This window comes from Cariama cristata, unplaced genomic scaffold, assembly GCF_000690535.1.
Source record: "Cariama cristata isolate BGI_N322 unplaced genomic scaffold, ASM69053v1 scaffold11035, whole genome shotgun sequence".
Classification (NCBI taxonomy): domain Eukaryota; kingdom Metazoa; phylum Chordata; class Aves; order Cariamiformes; family Cariamidae; genus Cariama; species Cariama cristata.
Window position 1 is genome coordinate 103,843 of NW_009618200.1, and position 20,736 is coordinate 124,578.

Sequence of the window (20,736 nt, forward strand, 5' to 3'; positions counted from 1 at the left end):
AGAAGACCCACTGGTTCAGAATACTGTTAACTTTTGCTTGTTTAATATTTCAAGCTTCCATTGTTCTTTCACTCGTTTGCTGAGCATCTTTGTTTCTGTGAAATGTCATCGCTAAGAGGATATAGCTTCATCCTGTTAATTAGTATAAGGTATAATCTTAAGATATATGAATGGTTGATTGTAGGCTGCGGGAGGAAGTCAGATGGAAGATGATATTTGCTGCTTTCTGTTCCATAGTCTGATTCATTCTGTGGAAAGTGTAAAGTAGTTTCCTCTACACGCTGGGCTTTGTTAACTCAGGGAATACGCATTCCTTCATCCACCTTATTGAGAATAAGGTCTATGTAGCAGAATCCGGAAACAAACCAGAGATCCCAATAGCGGTTGCCTTCGCTTTCCTTAAATTCTGAATGTAACAGATGCTAGAAGATTGTTGGTTTGGGTTTTTTTTGATATTCTGTGCACAGATACCTCGAACTACTGCTTGTATCATACTAGCAAGTAGGGACACAAAGGAAGATAAATGTTTTGTAGAATTGCAGTTGTTCTCAAAATTTACATGCATAGGAGGAGGGGAGTGGGTCTCTACTAAGTGTTCTCCTATGAAAACTTTTGGCTAACAAATTAATGACCAGAGGTGTTCAAGAAGAGGTTGCTCTTAGGAGTAACTCAAGTAATTAAGCACGTTCCTAGGGTACATAAGGATGAACGTTAATTTGTGAAAGCACCCTGGTTACTAGAATGCATAGCTCTCATAGAAATCTCATCCTGGTATAATGCTTGCTTATCCTTTTCTGGAAGAGAAGATCAATGACACATCCATTTTCCCAGGCAAGAAGTAAAATAAAGTACGGATTAAAGAGCAGAACATGAAAGTCATCTGAACCTGTGACTTGTAATTACTGGTTATGTATAAATGTTGCCTCTCAAATATGTTTAGCCTTGTAAGCATAGGAGGTAATTATAGGGCTTAAAAGCTGTTTCTGAAGAGGCTCTCAGCTATCTCATCCCATAGCAGTAGATGACTAAAGATGCTAATTGGGTCTCTGGATACAGTGTAATACTTATTTAGTGGCAGAGTTCATTTCACTGAGCTCTCTCACTTTCAGGAAATGTCTCGGTTTCTCATTAGAGTTTTAATGATTTACTGAGGACTTAATTTTAAATGTAGTGTCAAATGTGTAGGGTTTTTTACTGACGTAAAATGGTACGCATATGGTAGCCACATTCTTTCCTTCTTTCATATTAGTGTGTTATATGAGTACGCTTTAGCCTGGCAAGCGGGAGTTGTAACAGCATCTTTTTGACAAATGAAAACTAACTGTCTCTTTGAGGGTAAATTGTCCCAACAACATTTGACTTCTATGCAACGGAGGACTACGTACGCAGTACAAAATGGTTTTCTTTCAAGCTGCAATATTTCTACAGATATCCTTGCGCTTGGTCTGTATATAGAAGCACTTCAGTAGTGATGGACTGAGAGGTGGCGTTAACCCTGCATAATTGTTAGAAAATGAACTGCCCTTCTAAAAGAAGGAATGCTGGATAAAGTGACTAGGTGGGGGCTTGATGACCCAGTTTCCTCAAACTTCTGAAACTTGGATCAAATAGCTTCACCACCTGTTGTCTGAATGTCTTCCATCTGTGAGATCATAATAATTCCAGAGTATTTACAAACTTCATGAGTAATAACACTTGTGCATCCTCCTAACACTGTTCACAACTGTAATGTCTGTATGAACTCTTCCTTTATTTTCCAGGCTAAGCTTCCTGATCTGCAGCCGTTTCCTTCCCCAGATGGTGACACAGTGACACAGCATGAAGAGCTTGTGTGGATGCCAGGAGTCAATGACTGTGACTTACTTATGTACCTTAGGGCAGCAAGGTAATTTCAGCCAAGATACTACCAACGTCTTTAGAAGGCTGTAGTGGAAATGGGGGCTGCCATGTACGTGCGGTTGGCTGTGGTCACTCCTCTCTGTTCTGTTTTGATGTAGCATGGGTGTCAACTGGATAAGCTGAACTGTTTAGTTCAAGACAAGCATGCTCTCATTTGATGTTGAGCCAACACAGAATTGTTCCATCGGCTGTGGCTTTTGGATTTAAAATGCAAAGCCAGCAGTGGGTGCTAGCATGATAGAAAGAGCATTGGATGCATACCATGTAACAAGGGAAGTAACTGCTTCGAGTAGAATAGCCGTGATAGCATAGGATTCTTTCGGAGACTAAATGTTTTTCGGATGCACTCTAGTTTGCATTTCAGTTTCACATTAATCTACCAGGCATGCCAGAGATCTATCAGATGCACTGGTGGGCCTCATAATTCAGAGTATGAGCAAATTGCTTGTAGTTTGCAGGAATTTAGAGGTGGGGGCAATGTGCAGTTGAAGTCACTTTTCTAACTTAATGAAACTAAGATTACAACAACAGGTTTGCTGTCTCTGGTGAGACTCTGTCCTCATGTATGGAGGTTATATCTTCCATAATCCTGATCAGGCTTTGGTACTACTGCAGTGCAGATTTTTAATTTATGAAATCCACTTTAGATTGGATTTTAATTTTGAATTAATCATTCCATATGCTGAGGTGACTCGGGTTTACCTAACAAATAGCAGTGTTTGTGGTGCCTGGTTTTACTTGTTTCCACAGTGTTGCAAGGCCCTGAAATTTGTGTTTTAATGTGTGAATATACTATTTGTGTATTGTATGATGTGTGCATCAAACAGCAGCTGAAGAATTTAAACTTTTTTCCCCTCAAACTATAAAGGAGCATGGCAGCTTTTGCAGGCATGTGTGATGGAGGATCCACAGAAGATGGTTGTGTTGCAGCCTCCCGTGACGACACTACACTTAATGCACTCAATACAGTAAGTATGTAGAACTACTGTGTGGAAGAACAATCTTCCTGTTTATTTCTGGACTACTTAAAGCATATAGTGCATACAATGTTTAGCAGGTAAAATAGATTTTAGGATCACAATAAGACTATGGTAGTAGTTTAGGATATCATAACTTCCTTTCAAATACCGACTAGTTTTCAAAGATGTAACATACAGAACTCCAGTGATAAACTTTTGGGTGGTGCCTTTGGGATGACAAGCAGTGAATGCTCTATAGGAAGCTGCTCAGGTCAAGTAGACCAGCTGGAATTGTCCCTTTATTCAGCTGGCACCTGACCTGGCTATTGGTCCTATCATTCAGTCCAGCTAGCTTCTACCTGTAGGAAAAAACAGTTATTTCCCGGAAGAAAAACTTGTAATGCCATCAGAGGTATAGTGTCATGTATGTGGTAATTGTGGTAATGACTGTCTGGAGTTCATCCCACTCATGATCCAGTCTTCGCTGTCATTTATATTTGGATGCATGTGTGTCCAGTTATCTCTTGCATAAACGTAATGTACATAAATAAAGCGTTACTGAGTAGTTATATAGATGTGAGTGTATGTTGAGATGCTCACACAATTGCAGTGTAGCCACAACAATTAACTGTTTTGAGGAGGCTGGGGAGCACTAGCATCAGTAAATCTTGATACATGAAATGAGTTTTTAAGGTCAAGATGAGGAAACTTGTCTGTCATTCCATTTTTTTTGGTAACATAGTGAAATCTATAGTTGGTGGTTTCCCCAGAGCCTTATCTGAAGCTTTTGGAGAATTGTGGTGGTAGTGACTCTAAGCTGACCTTTGTTGTGTCTTCATTGCTTCCTTCCTGAAATATAATAAAAGGAATTATGTGTAACTGGTCATGTGTTACTCTGAAGAAACTGACTCTACCAATAAACAATTTTCATTCTTCCTTTTTTTATGTCGCCTTTTATCCATAAAACACATCTTGGAGGTATGAACAGTTGAGTTATGTCCTGTCATTTTCATGGTTATTGGCTACATTCTAATCGCAGGCGCTTGTGAAAGCTGTGGAAAGGATAGGATGTACCCTTTGCTGAATGAGTTTCTAGCTAGACCTGTAATATGTTTTAGGGGTAATCAATAGAGAAATGTCTAGACTCCATGGACAGCTGGTAGGACTGGAAGCTGGGAGCAGCTTCAGCTGAGCCATGTTTTTTGTGAAACTGTCAAGAGAGGATGCAGTGTGTAGCTTCAGATTTAATTTTTAAAGATCTCCTTTCCTAAAAGTGGTGTTAAGAATACTCTGCCTCAGCGTCCAGCACCGTGACTATCTAGAGCGACCCATGCTTTCTTTGCTCAAAATGCTTGAGGCTCAAGTAATTTGTTTTCATTCAGTAAAAATAAACTGACCAGTGATACCAACGAAAAACGACTTAGTGTGGTGTACTTCTGTGAATTGGCTAATGTTAAATATCACCTGATGACCACAATATTATGTCTGCCTCTGCTTGCTATGCTTTAATTATTTACAGTTGCATAGTTTTTAACCATTTATTTATAAAATCCTTAAAAGCTTGTAGATGGTTGTGATACACATCAGAAACTGACCATCACTGCAACAGAGAACATTAGCTGTTTGTTTAGAGGAAATATCCTAAGCATGTTGTTATTTGGTTGTCTTAAAGTGAGTGGAACTGATTTTATCGGATTAATTATGCTTAACTGTTTCTTTACTGTCAGTAAAGCATCTCATTACATGAAGCTTCTAAATACTTCAGAATATTAAAAAGAAGCTCAATCTGTATAAGTTGTAGAACTGGTTTGTAGCTGGTCAAGTCCATGATTAGGTATGTATGACTTGATATCTACACTAAAGTTAAAATGCCTGTATTATTAACATGAGAAATGTTCCTTACGTAACATTACCTTACCAAATCACTTGCCTTGGTGTTTTGGTTTATTTCTGCTTCTGTTTGATTACGCGATTTCACAGAATGCATCAATTTTTGCCTTGTTTCCTGCAACAGAGAGAAGTAAAATAAGATTAAGATCTAAAATGTGCCCCTGTAATACTAAATAAACAGCAACAGAACTTTAATTCTTATTGTGCAAAATTGTTTAAGTATAATCTATATGCTCGCATGTGTAACCAGCTGAAATCCAAGATCAAATTCTGTACCCAAATGAAATGCTTCCTTGTTGTTCTCACTTCTACGTCTGCAAAGTCAAGTGTTAATTCTCAGTGCTCCACAGTGCACTTCAGAACTGAGGTAAATGTATAAATCTTAGTCCTTTGGTTCCTTTCCTAAAGATAGCCAGTGTGCTAAAGATTTTTATACTGTTTGATAAGAATTGCAGTTCAGTCTGTATTGCACATCCACTTCAGTTTCTTGCCTGTTTTAGATTTTCCTACCTTTCTCTTGGGATGGATGCCATCTGATTCTGGTGGCTTACCGCTCTAGAGTTTTTCTAGCTCCTTCTTAGAGCCTCCAGTCTCTATTAAGGCCAGTAATCATCAAAAGAGGTTTTGGAATTGGAACTTCTTTCCCCTTGTCATCTATAATAAAAGACTAATGCAGATTAGTTCATTTAACTTCACTGCTTCACTATCTGCTTTAATTACCCCCTTTAATCACTTGGGAATCTAAGGAGCTTGTAGTTGCACTTACAGACTTCTTGCTTCTGAGACATAGATTAGTCCCAAAATATTTTTGTTTCTGCTCTTCTGATTCTTTTCTCTTTGTATTTCTAGTGCATGTCTATTTTAGAAAATCACTGCTGATTCATTTTCTGAATGGGGGAGGGTTTCACACTTCTGAAACAAAAGTGCTATACAAACTCTTAATTTATCCTCTTAAGAATCTTGTTTGTCTGTGTGTAATATTTTTGACTGCTGTTGTCATGACTTTCCCTTCCCCTCATTATGACGTTGTAATGTATAGCAGTAAGACTTGCCCTGTGGTCTTGTAATCATCTCATTAACTTCAGCTTTGCTGAAGTTTCTCTTTTGTAGGTATTGTGGTACAAGTCCTCCGTTCCTCTCTACGCTAGTTTTCAACCCTGTGTAGACACAGTGTAGTTGCCACTGAATAGTCTGCCTGAACGTGGAATGTTGTACTTCCAAGAAAATATGATCTGCAAGGTTTGACCTTAATGACTGTTGAAAGGTCCTTAGGCTTCTGTGATGTTTGGTTTATTAGAAACCGGTGAAGATACTTTCCTTGTTCACCTTGAACTTTTCTAGAAAAGTATTTTCTTAAGAGTAATAGTTCTGTCAGGTGGGATATTTTAGGCAACTTAGACTTATTTCTGAGAACCAACCTTTTGACTAACTTAAAACAGTTTAGGTAACTTGTTGTCCTGACAAAATGGTGCCCTTTTTATCTTCCTGTTCACTGTCTGTTTAAAATGTATCAGATTTATGTAATAAATAATTTGTGAGAATCTTACCCTGCACTAAGTTGTGGTTTTGTTTAGGAATTATCATATGCAACCCAGAAGATTAATGTAAAAAAATTTGATATGGTATGATTTCTTATTATGGAAATCCAATAAACTTCAGAGCAGCACTTCATATAAATCAGTCTTGACAAGCTCCTTTGCTAGTGTTTTATTTCTGTAATAACAGATGCTGTAGCCCCCAGAATGATTGATTGTTAATTATACCAGATAGAAATGAAGATCACAGAAGGCACAATGCAACATATGTATCAGCTCATTGAAATGATTATTCACTTAATGTTCCAGGTAAATTTCAACTCCTGTTTCTTTGTTTGGCTATTGGGATTTGATGCCACCTTTGTCATCTTAACCCTTAGGAAGGAAATAAAGTTTTCATTTGGAGTTTGTGCCTTCCTGGTGAGTGCTGGCTGTCATACTGAGAGGTACGGAGGAGGACATAGTAGTTCCTGAAAGGCTTTCACCATGATATTTTTAGATAGGGTCTTTTTTTTGTTGCGCGGCCACAGAACTGGTAGCTGAATTTGGCTGACTTTCTAAAACTAGCTAGTTTCTGTGCTTTGTTTAAATATTCATGAACAAAGGTCATTTGATGCATTAGACCTTAAAATATTACTCATGTAAAATGAAAACATGCATATTCGGTACACTTATTTTTCCAGTTTCATAATTGAACAGTAATCTGTGAAACCGTTTTTATTGGTGAAATGGTAGAGGATGGAAACATTTTAATTTTTTTATAGCTACCCAGTTCCTCCTATCTTGTGATCTGGAGAACCACATTGCTTTGAGGCAGAACTCTTCCTAATAAGTGAAAAAGGAAATGGAAATACTAATTTGAGTTACTCCCAAACTTTGTTTTGGGTCACTGTGGACAATATACTGAGACACTGTGGACGACATTCTGCATTCGGAGAGCCAGCATGGTCAGTGTGAAAGTTTTGTAATTAATACAAAATTGACTGTAATGCACTTTGCCTTTTTAGCACTTTTGGGCTTTGAGTCTGGATAGGCATCGCTTTTTAATAATCAGAATACCATCACAAAGCCCCTCAAAACACTATATTTACAAGATATCTGTGGAGACCCGTAGTAAGAAAATCATGCAGGAGAGCCAGGACATAATCAGCCAGTTGTGGGTTGTTTTTTGGTCTTTTTTTGTTGTCTGTTCCAAGCTAACTGAAGTTTGGAAATCAATTGGAAAAACCTTAGAATTCATTCCCTTTCCAAGTCAGGCTAGTTTAATTAACTACCTCATTTTGCTTTACCATTCTTTGCTTGCAAGTGCAAATATTTGACACACTGTTGTGTTCTCTTCTGTAGAAGGAAGAAAAGTCTTGTGGAAGTAGTTGTAAAAAAAATAATAAAAAGGCCAGTTGTGGTGCCAGCGTGTTTTACTTGTGGATAAATTTCTTCTGTAACACCTGCAATTGGTGGGTAACCTGGGCTGTCTGGAATACTTAGGTAGAGCATGGGGAGAAGGAGTTCCAATTTTCAAATGAAAATAAAGACAACCCTGTGCTTAAGCTCTGTGACAGGATCAAATCCAAGCATGTTCAGATAGGCAAATGAAACTGTATTTTTATTTGTTTGTTTGTTTTGTCCTTGTTCTCCTGAGTTCATATAGAGACTCCAATTCTGACCTTATGTTTTGCAGAACACCTTTTTGATGTAGAAACTTCAGTACTTGAGTGTCCCTTAGTTGTGGGACTGAGAACTTCTTGGAGAAATGATCCTAGTGCTTGTTAGGGAGAACATCTTCCTTATCCATGGCATACTTTTAAGCTAACATACAGTGCCAAAACATTTAAGCAAATTACTGGACTGCGACTTGCAGTGTGAGACAACTCAGGTTAAGTTTTTCCCATGCAGTTCAGTATTGCCCTACGAAAAAAAAGTAATAGAAAGTCATTTAAATGTTCTTAAAAGCAGAAATGACATTGAGTTTTGCCTTTATTAACTGTCAGATCTGGAAGCATTAAAGATCAGATTAAGAAAGAGTACCAGAAAACTGTACAGACATCATCTTAAGAGCCAAGTTTTAAAATTGTACTTCAGTCCTGGGAAGACTCATTGCAATGGCATGTGGATCACTGAAGTAATTTTTGTCTTGGTCCTTAGGAATTGAAAGAAGTTTTTGCCTTCAAATGTAATAGGATGAGCCCTTCTCTTAATATCCAGAGCTGCGTAAATCACTTCTGCAATTTGAATTCCGAAGTGATAACTGTACTGTGAGTCTGTAATTTCCTCCAGGTTCGTTTACACTAATATGTCAGTAGTGACGCCTTTTTGTTGCATTTGTTAGAAATGCTGTAAGCTCTTGCGTGATAGAGAGCTTATAGGCAGGTCTGTTAAACGTCAATCATTTTGAAACTTGGATTTGTACATTAGAAAAAGTAACATGCAAACTTAGCAAGCAGTAAGTCTCCAACTCCATTGTGTGGGTTTTGTGGGGTTTTTTTGAGATGGAAAACAAATATTTACATGTACTTGTATCACAGTGTGGTAGTTCTTTACACGTGATACACAGCAGGACCTTATGGAAGCTTGTTACATAGCTTGCTACGTGCACGCAATAGCCAAAGTTTTATTAGTATGTCTTATGAATAACTGTTCTTGTTTTCACAGGTGTTTTCCTCAGTATTTTCTGCCTTTTCTTATCCCACCCTCACAACTTTGTCTACTTTGAGAATTGTATAGGAGGATTTTGGCGTGATTGTTGTAGACTTATTAGGGATCTGCAGAGGTATCCTGTAAATACAGAGAAGTGTGTTGCGGCTTTTTGACAGTATTCTGGTTATGAAAACTTCAGTGTGATCTCCAAAGTGGTACTTGAGTGGTTCTGTGCGTTTTTCAAAACAAAGCACATGCCACTTGTGGGATACTCTTAGAGTAACATCATTTCACATGTGAGGTGTGTAGGACAGCTATTGAATAGTTGAATCGGCACAACTGAGGAGGTAGGAACATCTCAGATCGTTCTTCCAGTGGAAAGATTTCTGGTGGCTTACCCTTAGTTAAAACTTAAGGATGTCCTTCTCAAAGTTAACAGGCAAGAAAGACAGACCTTTTCATTTTAAACCCCCACATTTCTGGTAATAATTGGATCCCTTAGCACTCTGAATGTGCTTTCATTTGTAATACAAGAAAGAGTGAAGTGAAACAATCCGTAGGCTGGTATTGCCTGCTGTGTGCCTTTATCACGTTCATTTTAGGCAGACGCCTGTGTCTGTTTCGACACGTAGCTGATTGTGGCACACAAGCAAAAACTCTGCGTTCCCCTCTTGCTCAGAGTTGTGCACTTTCTCTAAAGAAACGAGAGCTGTTGCCTCTGATGCATCGTTAAAAGAAAGTGTGAGTTACTGATGTCCCCCAATACTGTATTAGGAAGCACTGCAGAAGCTGATTGAGGCTGATGTCTATGTGGGGAGGAGAGGAGCAAAAGGGGTTCTTTCCTTGTCGTCATCTCATTTTGCACCATAGGGGTGATGTTAGAACTTATCTGAAATCATGGCTTCATCTTCAGGAGAAGAGTAGGCAAAAACTTGTGAGGATATTAGTAAGTCGTCATATGTAGAATTTAGATATGCAAAGACTGGAAGAACTGATTTTTAAAATGTCTTAATGTGACGAGGGTCTGTTACAAGAATTAGAGCTGGCAAGCCCTGCAGATTAGAACTGTCAAAAGAAGTGTTTGATACTACAGCAGTGATTTGGGAGAGCAGAAATGGCAGACAAATAGGTTTGGAAAAAAATACGCTGAGAAAGTTCATCCTGCTCTGTGGTAGAAAGCTGATGCCCTAGATCAGACAATCCATGGGAAGAGAGTGACATGGTGAATATTGAGCATAAACATAGTTACTACTGCTGGCAAGTACTGTGGAGTAAGAGTTGGGGTAAATCTTGGTGTAGTTTCTTCCCCTCCCTTCCTCCCATTTTTTGCCTCTGTCCTCCAGGGCTCTGATTTAGTATCAGATCTGTTCTGACATCCTTTTTGTGCTCCATACTAATACAAAGCTAGAAACTCATGACCTCTTTTATCCTTCGCTGCTTTTGACCTATACCTGCTGTTCAGAGTTTCTGCACTTCTTTTCTTGGAGAATGCAGGTCAAGGAGGAGTTAAATTACTACTTTTTTTGTCAGTTTTTAAAAAGTTCCTGAATAATAATTCATTCTCGGTGTTCTGCCTTACCCATTGTTCTGATTCAAGAGTCAGTGTGAGCATCAGCTGTATGAAACAGCAGGCCCTAGAAAAGAAACTGGAAATGTCAGTGTGCAAACTTGGTGTGTAAGAGTGAATCTCAGAGGTTTTGGTCATTTTGATGTGTGTTTTATTTTTGCTAGGGAAATCAGAGCCAGCAACTCTATTTATCCTCATATGGTAAGAAAATACCACCACTTAAGCTTGCATGCTACTATGTGGTAGAAAGACAAAACAATCATATGCTAATATTGTATAAATCTCTCTTTACTAATAGCATTGTTCTGACTTCTCATAGCACACGATTACATGGCAACATGTCATTATGAATGACAAACATGACGGTGTAATACCGGTTTAAGGAAATTCGGTTCTAAGTAAGATGTCACCCAGACAAATTACTCCCTGTTTTAACTTGCCCTTAGACCAGATTTTCTTGTTCATTAACTACAGACAAGGTTGAAAGCATAAAAAATTATTTAAATATATGTTAGCTTTTCTTATTATTACTAGTTTTCCTTTTGGATGAGTCTTAATTAACAGCTACTCTCATGGTTCAAATGAGGTAGCATAGCACTTCAGGGGCCATCACTCTCTGCCTGGGCATGTTGGAAAATGAAGCCACTTCTGGTGCATAAGACAACTTTGCCACGTTGAATTTTCATTCATCCTTATCCTTGCTCTTAGGGGAAACACTTCAGCACTTTATTTGTAAGATGAGTCAGGAAATCTTTTTAGAGAAACTGTTGAAATGGGTGGATAAAAAGGGCCAGAAATGACTACCATGGGTACTTTAAAAAATTTTTTAGGAATATGTAAAATATTTTTTTTTGGAAACGTTTGGTTTTTTTCAATGCTGTTGCAAGTTTTGCAGATGTTTGGCAAGTTCTTGCCCTGGATGCCTGTGGAGCCCTGGCCATGCCCGTTGTGTTGACCCACAAACCAGCGGGCACAGCTGGCTCCCTCTGCTGTCCTCTGCTCTCCAGCTGTGTTCTGAGCTGTTCGGCAGTACCACTGAGTGGAAAGTGGATATAACACAGCATCTGCCTTTTTAATCTCAATCCTTAGCATCATAGATCACTTTGTAGCAATTAGAGTTATTTAGAAGCTTAAAATAGTTTAGAACTGGGGGAGAAGAGATGGCAGTTGCTTTTTTTTTTTTACCAAAGCAGTGGGGACCAATTTCTATATTTTCAAGCTGTCAGGTGCCACAAATCAGACTTAAAAAAATAGAACTAGTAGTAATTTTCTCTTGAAATAGCTTACTGATTTCTGTCACCTTTTTTTTTGTGTTTGTTTCAAATTCTGCTGCAGGCCAAGCTGTGTCAATTAGTTATAAAGCAAAAGTTAACTGTGACGGCATGTTGGCAAAACAAGATTGTTGGGCAGAGTCTTTTTGTTGGATAGTTTAGGTTCTTGATCGGTTCAAGGTTCCGTTGTCCTTGGGCACCAGAGGGAGCTCAGCAAAGTGGTTTTGTTGTCTGGGAGGGCAGTGTATTTTTTCTCTGATCCACATTGTTTAGGCTGTTGCAGCAGGTGGGGAAGAGGTAGAATTTCAAAGAGGAGGAGGGAAGGAAATTCCTGGAATTCAAGGGCATTTGGGGCTAGTGTCTTGTTGGGTATCAGATACAGCTGATAAAAATCAAATCTTGCCATTTTGGAGGGTGAGCACTTTAAAGAATGCTGCAAATTTGAAAACAGATTCTTGCTGTTTCACCTGATGAGTTATATTTGCTGTGGAGCATATTCCATTTGATGGTAAGGCAAGATGTCTGTAGCTGTAAAGAGTATCTGCATCAAACTGAAATTTGTCAGCTCTGCTAGTGAAAGAAGGGGCCTGAATTACATTTTGTATTAAATTAGGTGCTTAAATTAGAGTAATTACACCAAAAGACCTAGCTACTCAAGCCACATGGCAGTAATTCTCATTCTGCTTTTCATTTTCCGTGTTGTCTTCTTTCCTTCTCTCTCCTCTTTTTCTACCCTCTTAAACATGCTACAGTTTTGCAGAGAACTACTGGGTATCTTGACCGTTGTCCCCTTGAGCGGGAGGAGCAAATCCCTCATTAATAAGTACAGTGTTCTTAAGCCTGCATAGGTTAAAATGACCGGTCCTTAAATAGGGATGTTATGTAAATATCGACAGTGCAGTACCAGGCAAATACCATTTTCTTTTACAGTTCCACTGAAGTATCTTGCTTGGCAGCAGTGAAAAATTTCTTTTGACTCATCTGTATTAGTTGAGTCTTAAAATGCTCTTGTGATATTGGTAGTATTTACCGCATGTTTGGCAGGTCAGGCTTTGTGTCTTTGTGCCCTGACAAGTGATGGCATTTGTCCGTGACCAGTGGTCATTCAGTGGAAGAGCCAGCACTCGAACCTGGAGAACTCCTGAATTCCAGTGCTGTCCTATAAAAGCTGGACGTGACTGCATCCCCACGAACGTGTGTGCTGGCTGAGCGGTCCCTTCTGCTTTTATTGGCTTTTCTGGGTAGATTTCACAGTAATTCAGTACTACTGTCTCACTGCATAGTAGCGATTTTTCCTTAGAAAAAGACTCTGGAATCTAACTGTGTTCTTAATGGACTGCAATTATTTAATATGGTAGGATGAATGCAGCCTAACTCGGATGGGCTTTTCAGCGGAGATCATAATGACTGTAATTGCAAAAGGATGCCTTGCTCAAGTAGAAGCTGCCAGATGCAATGCCATTCTGATCTAAAAAGGTCACAGTAAAAGGGACATTTAAATTAAGTTATAAATTACAATTGAAGAACAATATTTTGATGAGCAAGACCAGAGATGTCAGAGCTGCAAGATGTAATTCATGGGTTCATTACAGAACAGAGGTGCCTGACAGCTGAGCCATGCCAAAAGGAGAATTTATTTGCAGCATCACACAGACGGAAAATGGCAGTTCTGCTGAGAAGCTGGAGTAGAAACTTGAAACCTTGTGGGAATGCGCAGACTTTATGCTAATAAGGCTTGCCTGTGATCTAGTGTTGTTTAATGACTGTTGTAATATAAATGAGGGTTTTGGACACGTGCACATTCAGGATTTTTCTTTAATCTAAAATCCTCTCTACTGATACAGAAGTTGCTGTATTTTCTGTTTTAAAGTATAGGTACATTTGTGTTGATTCCTTTTGTCGCGGTTGTAGACCTACATAATATCACAGTGGTTCAAAATTTAGATGGCAGAGTTAATGCTAAAAATGGTGATTCTCTAGATGACAGGGTAGTATTCTAGTGTTTATAGCAATACCTTGAAAAGTTCAACCAGAAGTTAATGAAACCGTAGGCAGTCATCATTAGCTATTATTTATATGTTTGAGTTGCTTGCCAATAAAGTGCTTATATATATTAAATGACCGAAAGTAGTAAGCGGAGAATGAGCCAGTTTGAAATGTGTAAATTTAACTCTGGCACTTAATAGAAAATATTTTTCCTTTTTGCTGCATTATCCTATTCCTGACACTTATAAACACTTTTTTTTCCATGCTTGCTAAAAGTAACATTTTTCAGGACACTCTAAACCTGTATCAGGTCTCTTGTTTTCACATCTGTGTCTTCTCTGTTGTCTGACTCTTCTTTCACGTCTGTGCTTACGAGTTTTGTGATTGTTATTAGTGTAATTACTTGGTCAAAAGTTAATGCTCGTATTTTCTGTTGCTGATTTGGGGCAGTTCTGATGGCCTGTAAACTCTTCTGTTTTTCAGTAACCAGAGCAGTTGCCTGTTAGACCAGTCCATTCTTTCTGTGCTTGCCTGATTTTTTTGCAGATTGAACCGCTTGGGCAGTAGGGCTGCCAGGGGAAAACACGTGTTGTCCTTGAGGCAAAATAAAGATGCCCTCCAAGTTACAAAGAGGCTTTGACATTACTGCATGTTTTGGGAGGGAGCAAAGAGGGAAAAGAAACAGAAGCACTGTTCTCTTCAACGCTGTCAAATTTCCTAAGTGAAAAATCTTTTAAGTAGTGGCGTGCGCAGAAAAAAGCATTTACAAGGTGAGATGGCAAAACAAGCAATCCTTTTTTCTTTAAGACGGATCTGTTCCCAGTGCTGGAGTGTGAACAAGGAGAAAAATTAACGTGTCCCTGGTAGAAAAGACAGCATCTTATTTTCATGCCTTTACGTAGATATTGCATACCACAGGAGTCTTAAAGAAAACAAGTTAAAAACAAAGTTTAAAGTCAGTGGTGGTGGTTGAGTATTGGCATTGAGCAGTGGCACTGCAAGCCCAGCTTTCTGCTCTTACCAGTTGACTCGTGGCTTACCTAAGATGGCCCGAGATTGTTGTTTGACTTGCATGGAGGTGCGGTCCTGGGAGCTGACACCAATCTATTCAAGAGAGGCAGATTTACAAGCCGTGGTTCTGTTGTACATTAGGAAATTTCACCTGGGGAGACGGATTTGAAAGCCATGGTTTCTACTAAGCGATCTCAGGTAATGCATCTCCCTGACACAGGGCAGTGCGAGGTGCTATGGATGGCTCCGATGTGTCAATGCATCTCTTGGCTGTAGCTTGCAGAGATCAGATAGCTGAAGAAGCGGGGTGGGGAGGAAATTATCTTTTTGAAATGGAAGCGTTTTCTATGGTTACTCTGCATTAGTACATGTAAATATTGCACAGAGTATCTGTAACTTCCCCATAGGTGCCATATAGAAAGCTGAAAATTAATAGAAAAACAACTCTGGCTTAGTTTTCTTTCTTGTTCCCATTATATTAGCCAAGCGCTTGTTTTACTGCCGTAACATCCAGTATGCTGTTGTTATTTTAGTTGTTGGTAAGGGGGAAAAAAAATGTTTAGCCAGTTAAGGGAACACTACTAGTTGTTCTGAAAACACATTGCAGGTAATGATCAGAGGTCTTTGCCCAATAGTGACCTTTTATTTTCAGAAATACTTTATTTTCTTTAAAAGTCCCTCAAGTATAAATAAATCTGAGTGCCTCAATAACTTGGTGGAGGTGGAAGAGCATCTTCACCAGTTCAAGATCTGTTCCTACTGATGATAGAAGACTTGAGCCAATTTGTGTGAAGTGTAACCCGTAATGTACTAATTTCTTCTTTAACATGGCTGATAACGTGTTCAGCCCTGTCAGTAGGAGGTATGCAGTATGACTTTTGACTGGCCTGATTTTCTAGAGGGCTGTGCACTTCTGCTTTTATAGCTGACCTGGTCCTCTGCGTTGTCAAATGTATGTAATCGGTACTTACGAATTGATTGAGAGATGTAAATAGCTAAAGTGAGCAGCAATAAGAAAGTAATCTTGCTGTTTTTCTTTGAAGCAGAGTGCTGTTCTAAATTTTGAGTCCTTTGACGTAAGAAAAATGAGGAATTTTTTCCTCTTGTAATCAGGTTGTGTTATAACTTTATATTAATAGTGAGCCAGTAGTTAATATCTTGTCACTGTTCAGTAATTGTATCTTGATCCCTGTTCAGTTCATTAGGCTTGGGAAAAGTTCAAGAATTGTAGTACGTGTTGAAATGTTTTCTAAGACGGATTAAGCACAGGTCTAGCAGCATGGATGCTTCCACAGAGTGGGATGCAGAAGGTTTGGGATAAATTCTGGGTGGGAAGGAAAAGCAGGAGATAATCGATGTACAGAATCATGTTTTGGTTGTCCCTATTGTAAATAAACTTTTGAGGCTCTGTAAAATTGTGATGTTAATCGATAGCTTTGAAGCTTTGGTTTGCTGAGCACGTTGTTTAGAAAAACTACCTCTTGTCTGTGTAGGAAAAAAAATAGGGAAGTTGGCATGTAAAATTGTTCTCCCTTTTGGGTGTAGGAAGATAATTCAGTTCTTGTCATCCCAGCAATATTTCTTTTTCTTTGAGATCATTTCCTGAAGACACAGAGCAGGCTCCTGACTAGTCCTTCAGTTCTTAAAATCCCACTGTACTTTGAAGATAGAACAGGCTATAAATCTACAGTGTGCTAAATGTTTTCTACCAGGAGTTAAGAGCTGGAGATTCTCATGGGTTCATTGTTGAGTGGTTTTTTTTTTCAGTGTAGTTATTTTTCTACCTCATCCTGATTTAAACGTGTGCTGTCTACTTCAGACAGCTTTTGATCATATAGATACTGAATCTATGGCAGAAAATAAGGTCCATGGTAGGCTGTGACCAGCCGAAACAGTAATGTCAACTCAAGACATCCCTAGCTGTTTTTATGTACTGCTGTAGCTCTCTGTACAGGTTTTGTTTCTCTTCCATAGTTGTTTTCCTACAGCATGGTGATCTTTGTGGTGCAATAAAAAAAAAAGGAGAATTTTTTGGATGACATCCCATGGCTTGCAATCCCCCCTGTATGTTAGTTTTTCCGATTGGTTTTACTAATCTGAACAAAGTATGCTGCATAAAATACAACTCATTTTGAAAAATATTTTGTTGGAGCTTTTTTAAATTTTCCATGGACTTTCTAATGTGAAAAATATTTTTTTCAAGTTAACCAAAAAATCTTCAGTGCTTTATGGGCTCAGACATTATCTGGGAGAAGTTTAGGAAGGAAGGGGAAAATATACTTGGTTTAATGCTATTTCTTCTGCTAATAAAACCCCAATTACCCTTCAGGTTGTTTAAATTTCACTTCATATATCAACAGTAAAAATAATTAGGCATAGAACATCTCATGTGGCCCCCTTTAGTGGTTTTTCTCCAGTACCAGATCGCTGCTAATTCCATTGAATGATCAATTTGTCTTCTTTATTTTTTAGCTACATGAAAGTAACTACGATGCTGGAAAAGCCCTGCAGCGCTTGGTGAAGAAGCCTGTGCCAAAACTGATTGAGAAGTGTTGGACTGAAGATGAAGTGGTAGGGAAATGAATTATTCCCTTGAGCCTTATAGTTCATGTTGCTTTTCTTGCCTTCTTTCTTTCTTTCTTTTTTTTTTCTAAAGAGATTGTCTTTACGGGAGAGAAGAGGGGCAAGTAATTTGCTTCACAGGATAAATTTTTGCACAATTCTGGGTTAGTGGGCCCTCATTCAATATACAGAGCATTCCTAGACTGGGGAAAATACCTTTCTAATAGTAGAGTAAGAGAGGAGAAGATCAAGTGATGGTTTTTGAGAGGATGCTGTAGGGTAAATGGACAGCTGCAAAACTTCTGGACTTTAAATTTCACTTTCATTTTCACCTCCAGGAAGGCTGGCCACGTTCATTAATTGGAGTAGGACAAGATGTAAAAGACATACAAAGTACTGTCCCTGTTTTTTTGGGGTTTGGGGTTTTTTTGTTGTTTTGTTTTGTTTTGTTTTTGTTTTGTTGTTGCTGTTTCTGTGTGTTTTGCTGTTTTTTCTTGCTGGTATTGCAGGAGGCTTACAGCATCAGCTCAAGTTGGCTAATGGGAGGTTGGATGTCAGCATCTCTCCTAAACAGAGTTTAAGTCCCTTCTTTCCCTCATACAGAATTAGAATTGCTGGCATAGTTCTTGATGGATGAATCTTTGACAAAGAGCAGACCAAAAATATAGATTATCTGAAAGCTGGGATTTAGCCATGTCATCCGCATTCACTTTAAAGTGTGTAGAAATTGTCAGGCTTCAGAACTGTACTGAAAGCAGTGCATCTGTCTTATACTGTGCCCTCACAGTTATGGACCTGCAATTACTGAGGGATTTGGGCTCGCACAATTTAACATCCTGGTAAGTCTCATCGACTTCCACAACGTAGTAGACACAGTGCTGGTTCTTCCATATGGCTACTGTTTCAGCCTGTGCTGGTCGTTAGTCCTTCTAGGCTTGGGGTTGTAGTGCAGGCAGAGGAGGAAGATGTCAAAGATGTCAGTCTTTCCTTCAGAGATTGAGGTTTTTGGTGTATATGACTTTGGATTGAAATGTTACTGTTGTTATTAGCCTACTGAAAGATACTGCTCTGCAGTCTGACTAGTGGAAAAAAATAATTTTAACCTGAGAAAGACACCTCTTCATAAAAGCTGTAGTTGACACAGAGGGTATGCTGCTGGGAAAGCACTTCACATTCAAATGGACCACTTTTTTTTTTTAATTTCTTTGTATTTTTCCAGAATTTAAGGGAGATATCATCAGTGTGAGCATTAGTGAAGCAAAGGTGCTTCTGGTGGTTCATTCTGCAGCTTAATTGCTGCAATTGTGAGGTTTCTACTGGCTTAATTTTTATACATAAGATATAACACAACTGTGCTTATTAAACAGTTTTCTGTAGGTTTGTAAACTGAAATAAATCATGTGAATTTGGGAGAAAACTCTATATTCTTAATTTGGTGACGCCTTGTAAACAAACATTCTTAAATATTGCATTCAACAGAAGATGCATTTTCTGGCAGCATTTGGAGTGCAAATGCTGCTGCATGACAACCCTTTGTTTATCAGACCTTGCAGCTTAAGCTAGCACACAAGTACTTGATTGTTAAAAAAAAAAAAAGGAAAACTCATGCATTTTCAGTACCCAGGAGAAATCTTGAACAAGTTCGCTTGGATTACATCCTAAAAATATTTTGCATTTTAATGCCGATGTTAATTATGCTTAACAGAATAAATTTATGTGAAATGTAACATGTAAGAAGACAGTACCTCTTAGCAAGCTGACTAGGCATGTCTCGTTTTGTGAAAATGGAAAAATGTTATATTTCCTAGCTCGATAATTAGGCTGCAGTATGCACTAAAATAGAAAATCAGATGATTGGAAGTTAGTTATGATAAAATATTTATCACAGAAGAACTTCAGACTCGCTTATGGTTTTTACCTTTCACTGTTGGAAAAGCTGCTTCCTTCTTATATGCCATATTGGAATAAGCAGGGATAGAAATTCAACTTGTCATGTATATTTTCCAGGTATGTAAATGAAAAAAAACTGATATGGTGCAAAACGGTTGGACTTGATGATCTTTGAGGTCTCTTCCAACCATAATGATTCTATGATTCTAAGACCACATTGCTCACGTAAAAGTGACAAGATAAATTTTGGGTTGGTTTTTTTGTGGGTTTTGTTTTGTTTTCTTTGAATGAATTTTTAAGCTAGTTAGTTGGTAAAGTATTTGAAGAAGTAAATAAAAATAAAAGTTTTGTGATCTTGTTAAGCTACTAATAAAGTTGGCATTGGAACTATAAAATAAAACTGGTTAATAATGGGTGAAACTTATGGTCTCTCGGCATTTTTTAATTACACAATGGCTGGAGAGACTTTTTTTAAGGTCTCGTTTCTCTGAAAGTCTTTCAGGGAATTATTGCAATGAATTACGTGTGCTTTCTCTCTCCTTATGTAAACCTTTTGGCAAGTGCTAGATTAGGGCTAGGCCAGGCCGTATAAACCTGTATTAAAGTAGGCTTACTCTGAAATCCAACAAAGAACCTTTGTGGTAAGGAGACTACCTGGAGTTGTAGAGTGAAAGAGGATCATGTGCTAACACTGGCAGCAAAGCAAAGGAGAAGATGAGTAAAAAGCCTAGAACACAGTTTCCTGATAACTTTTACAGTTATCTTGTCATAAAAGGGAGTTTTGTTTAGGGAACCAACTGTCGGAACAAATACTTCAAGTTCTCTGCTCTGTGTTTAGTAAGTTTGTATTTGTATTGTTTTAACCTCTTGTTTTCTCTGCATACATTCTTTCCCACATTGATGGCTAAATTGTACAGTTCCAACACCTCTCTTTTTTTCTGTGTAGATTTTTTTTTTTCACTGTCCTTGTTTTTTTCCACCAGCTGCACTATGTTGTGAATGCCATAGCTGCTGCAGCTCAGGGGTTTTTGATGAGCGGTCCATGTTAAATCATAGAGAATAGACCTTTACGAATAGAAAAAGCAAAGTTTATTGAAAAATGAAACATCACTCCAAAAGTGCAAACTCTGTGAGTACAGAATAATGATCATTGACTCTATAAATCATTGTCAGTCTCGGCTCATTTTATCATACTTGTTCTTGTTCTGTTCCATCCAAGTTTCCAGAAACATTTGGCAGCCCTCCAGCCTCAGCAGAGCCAAAGATCAAACTGTGCTCTTATTTATAGACAGCTAAGCTCCACCTGCACAACTTCATAGCATGTTTGTCCCTGGCAGTTTGTAGAAAACTCCAGATTAAGGCAGCTGTACTGCACTTCTGAGCATTTCTGAGACTTGCAAGGGAAGTTTCCTTACTGTCGGCTCTGTGAAAGTGAGGTAAACTCTGTGTGATACGTAGGGTGCTAAAGCTGCGTAGGAACTCCCCAACAGAGTGTTTTCCAGAAAACACTGACGTGTCAAACCCAAAGTCTG

General features: G+C 38.5%; 1 protein-coding gene across 1 annotated transcript in view; it reads left to right on the plus strand.

The window, feature by feature from the left end:
- Nucleotides 1–17,323, plus strand: part of LOC104162116 (arginine-glutamic acid dipeptide repeats protein-like) — a gene marked incomplete at its 3' end in the record, with an annotated part of 95,966 nt that extends 78,643 nt beyond the window's left edge. Inside the window, exons 7-9 of the mRNA XM_009700767.1 lie at nt 1,761–1,885; nt 2,768–2,867; nt 17,225–17,323. Of these exons, the coding sequence (XP_009699069.1) occupies nt 1,761–1,885; nt 2,768–2,867; nt 17,225–17,323 (324 nt within the window). The remainder of the gene's footprint in view (nt 1–1,760; nt 1,886–2,767; nt 2,868–17,224) is intronic.
- Between the last annotated feature and the right edge of the window lie 3,413 nt (nt 17,324–20,736).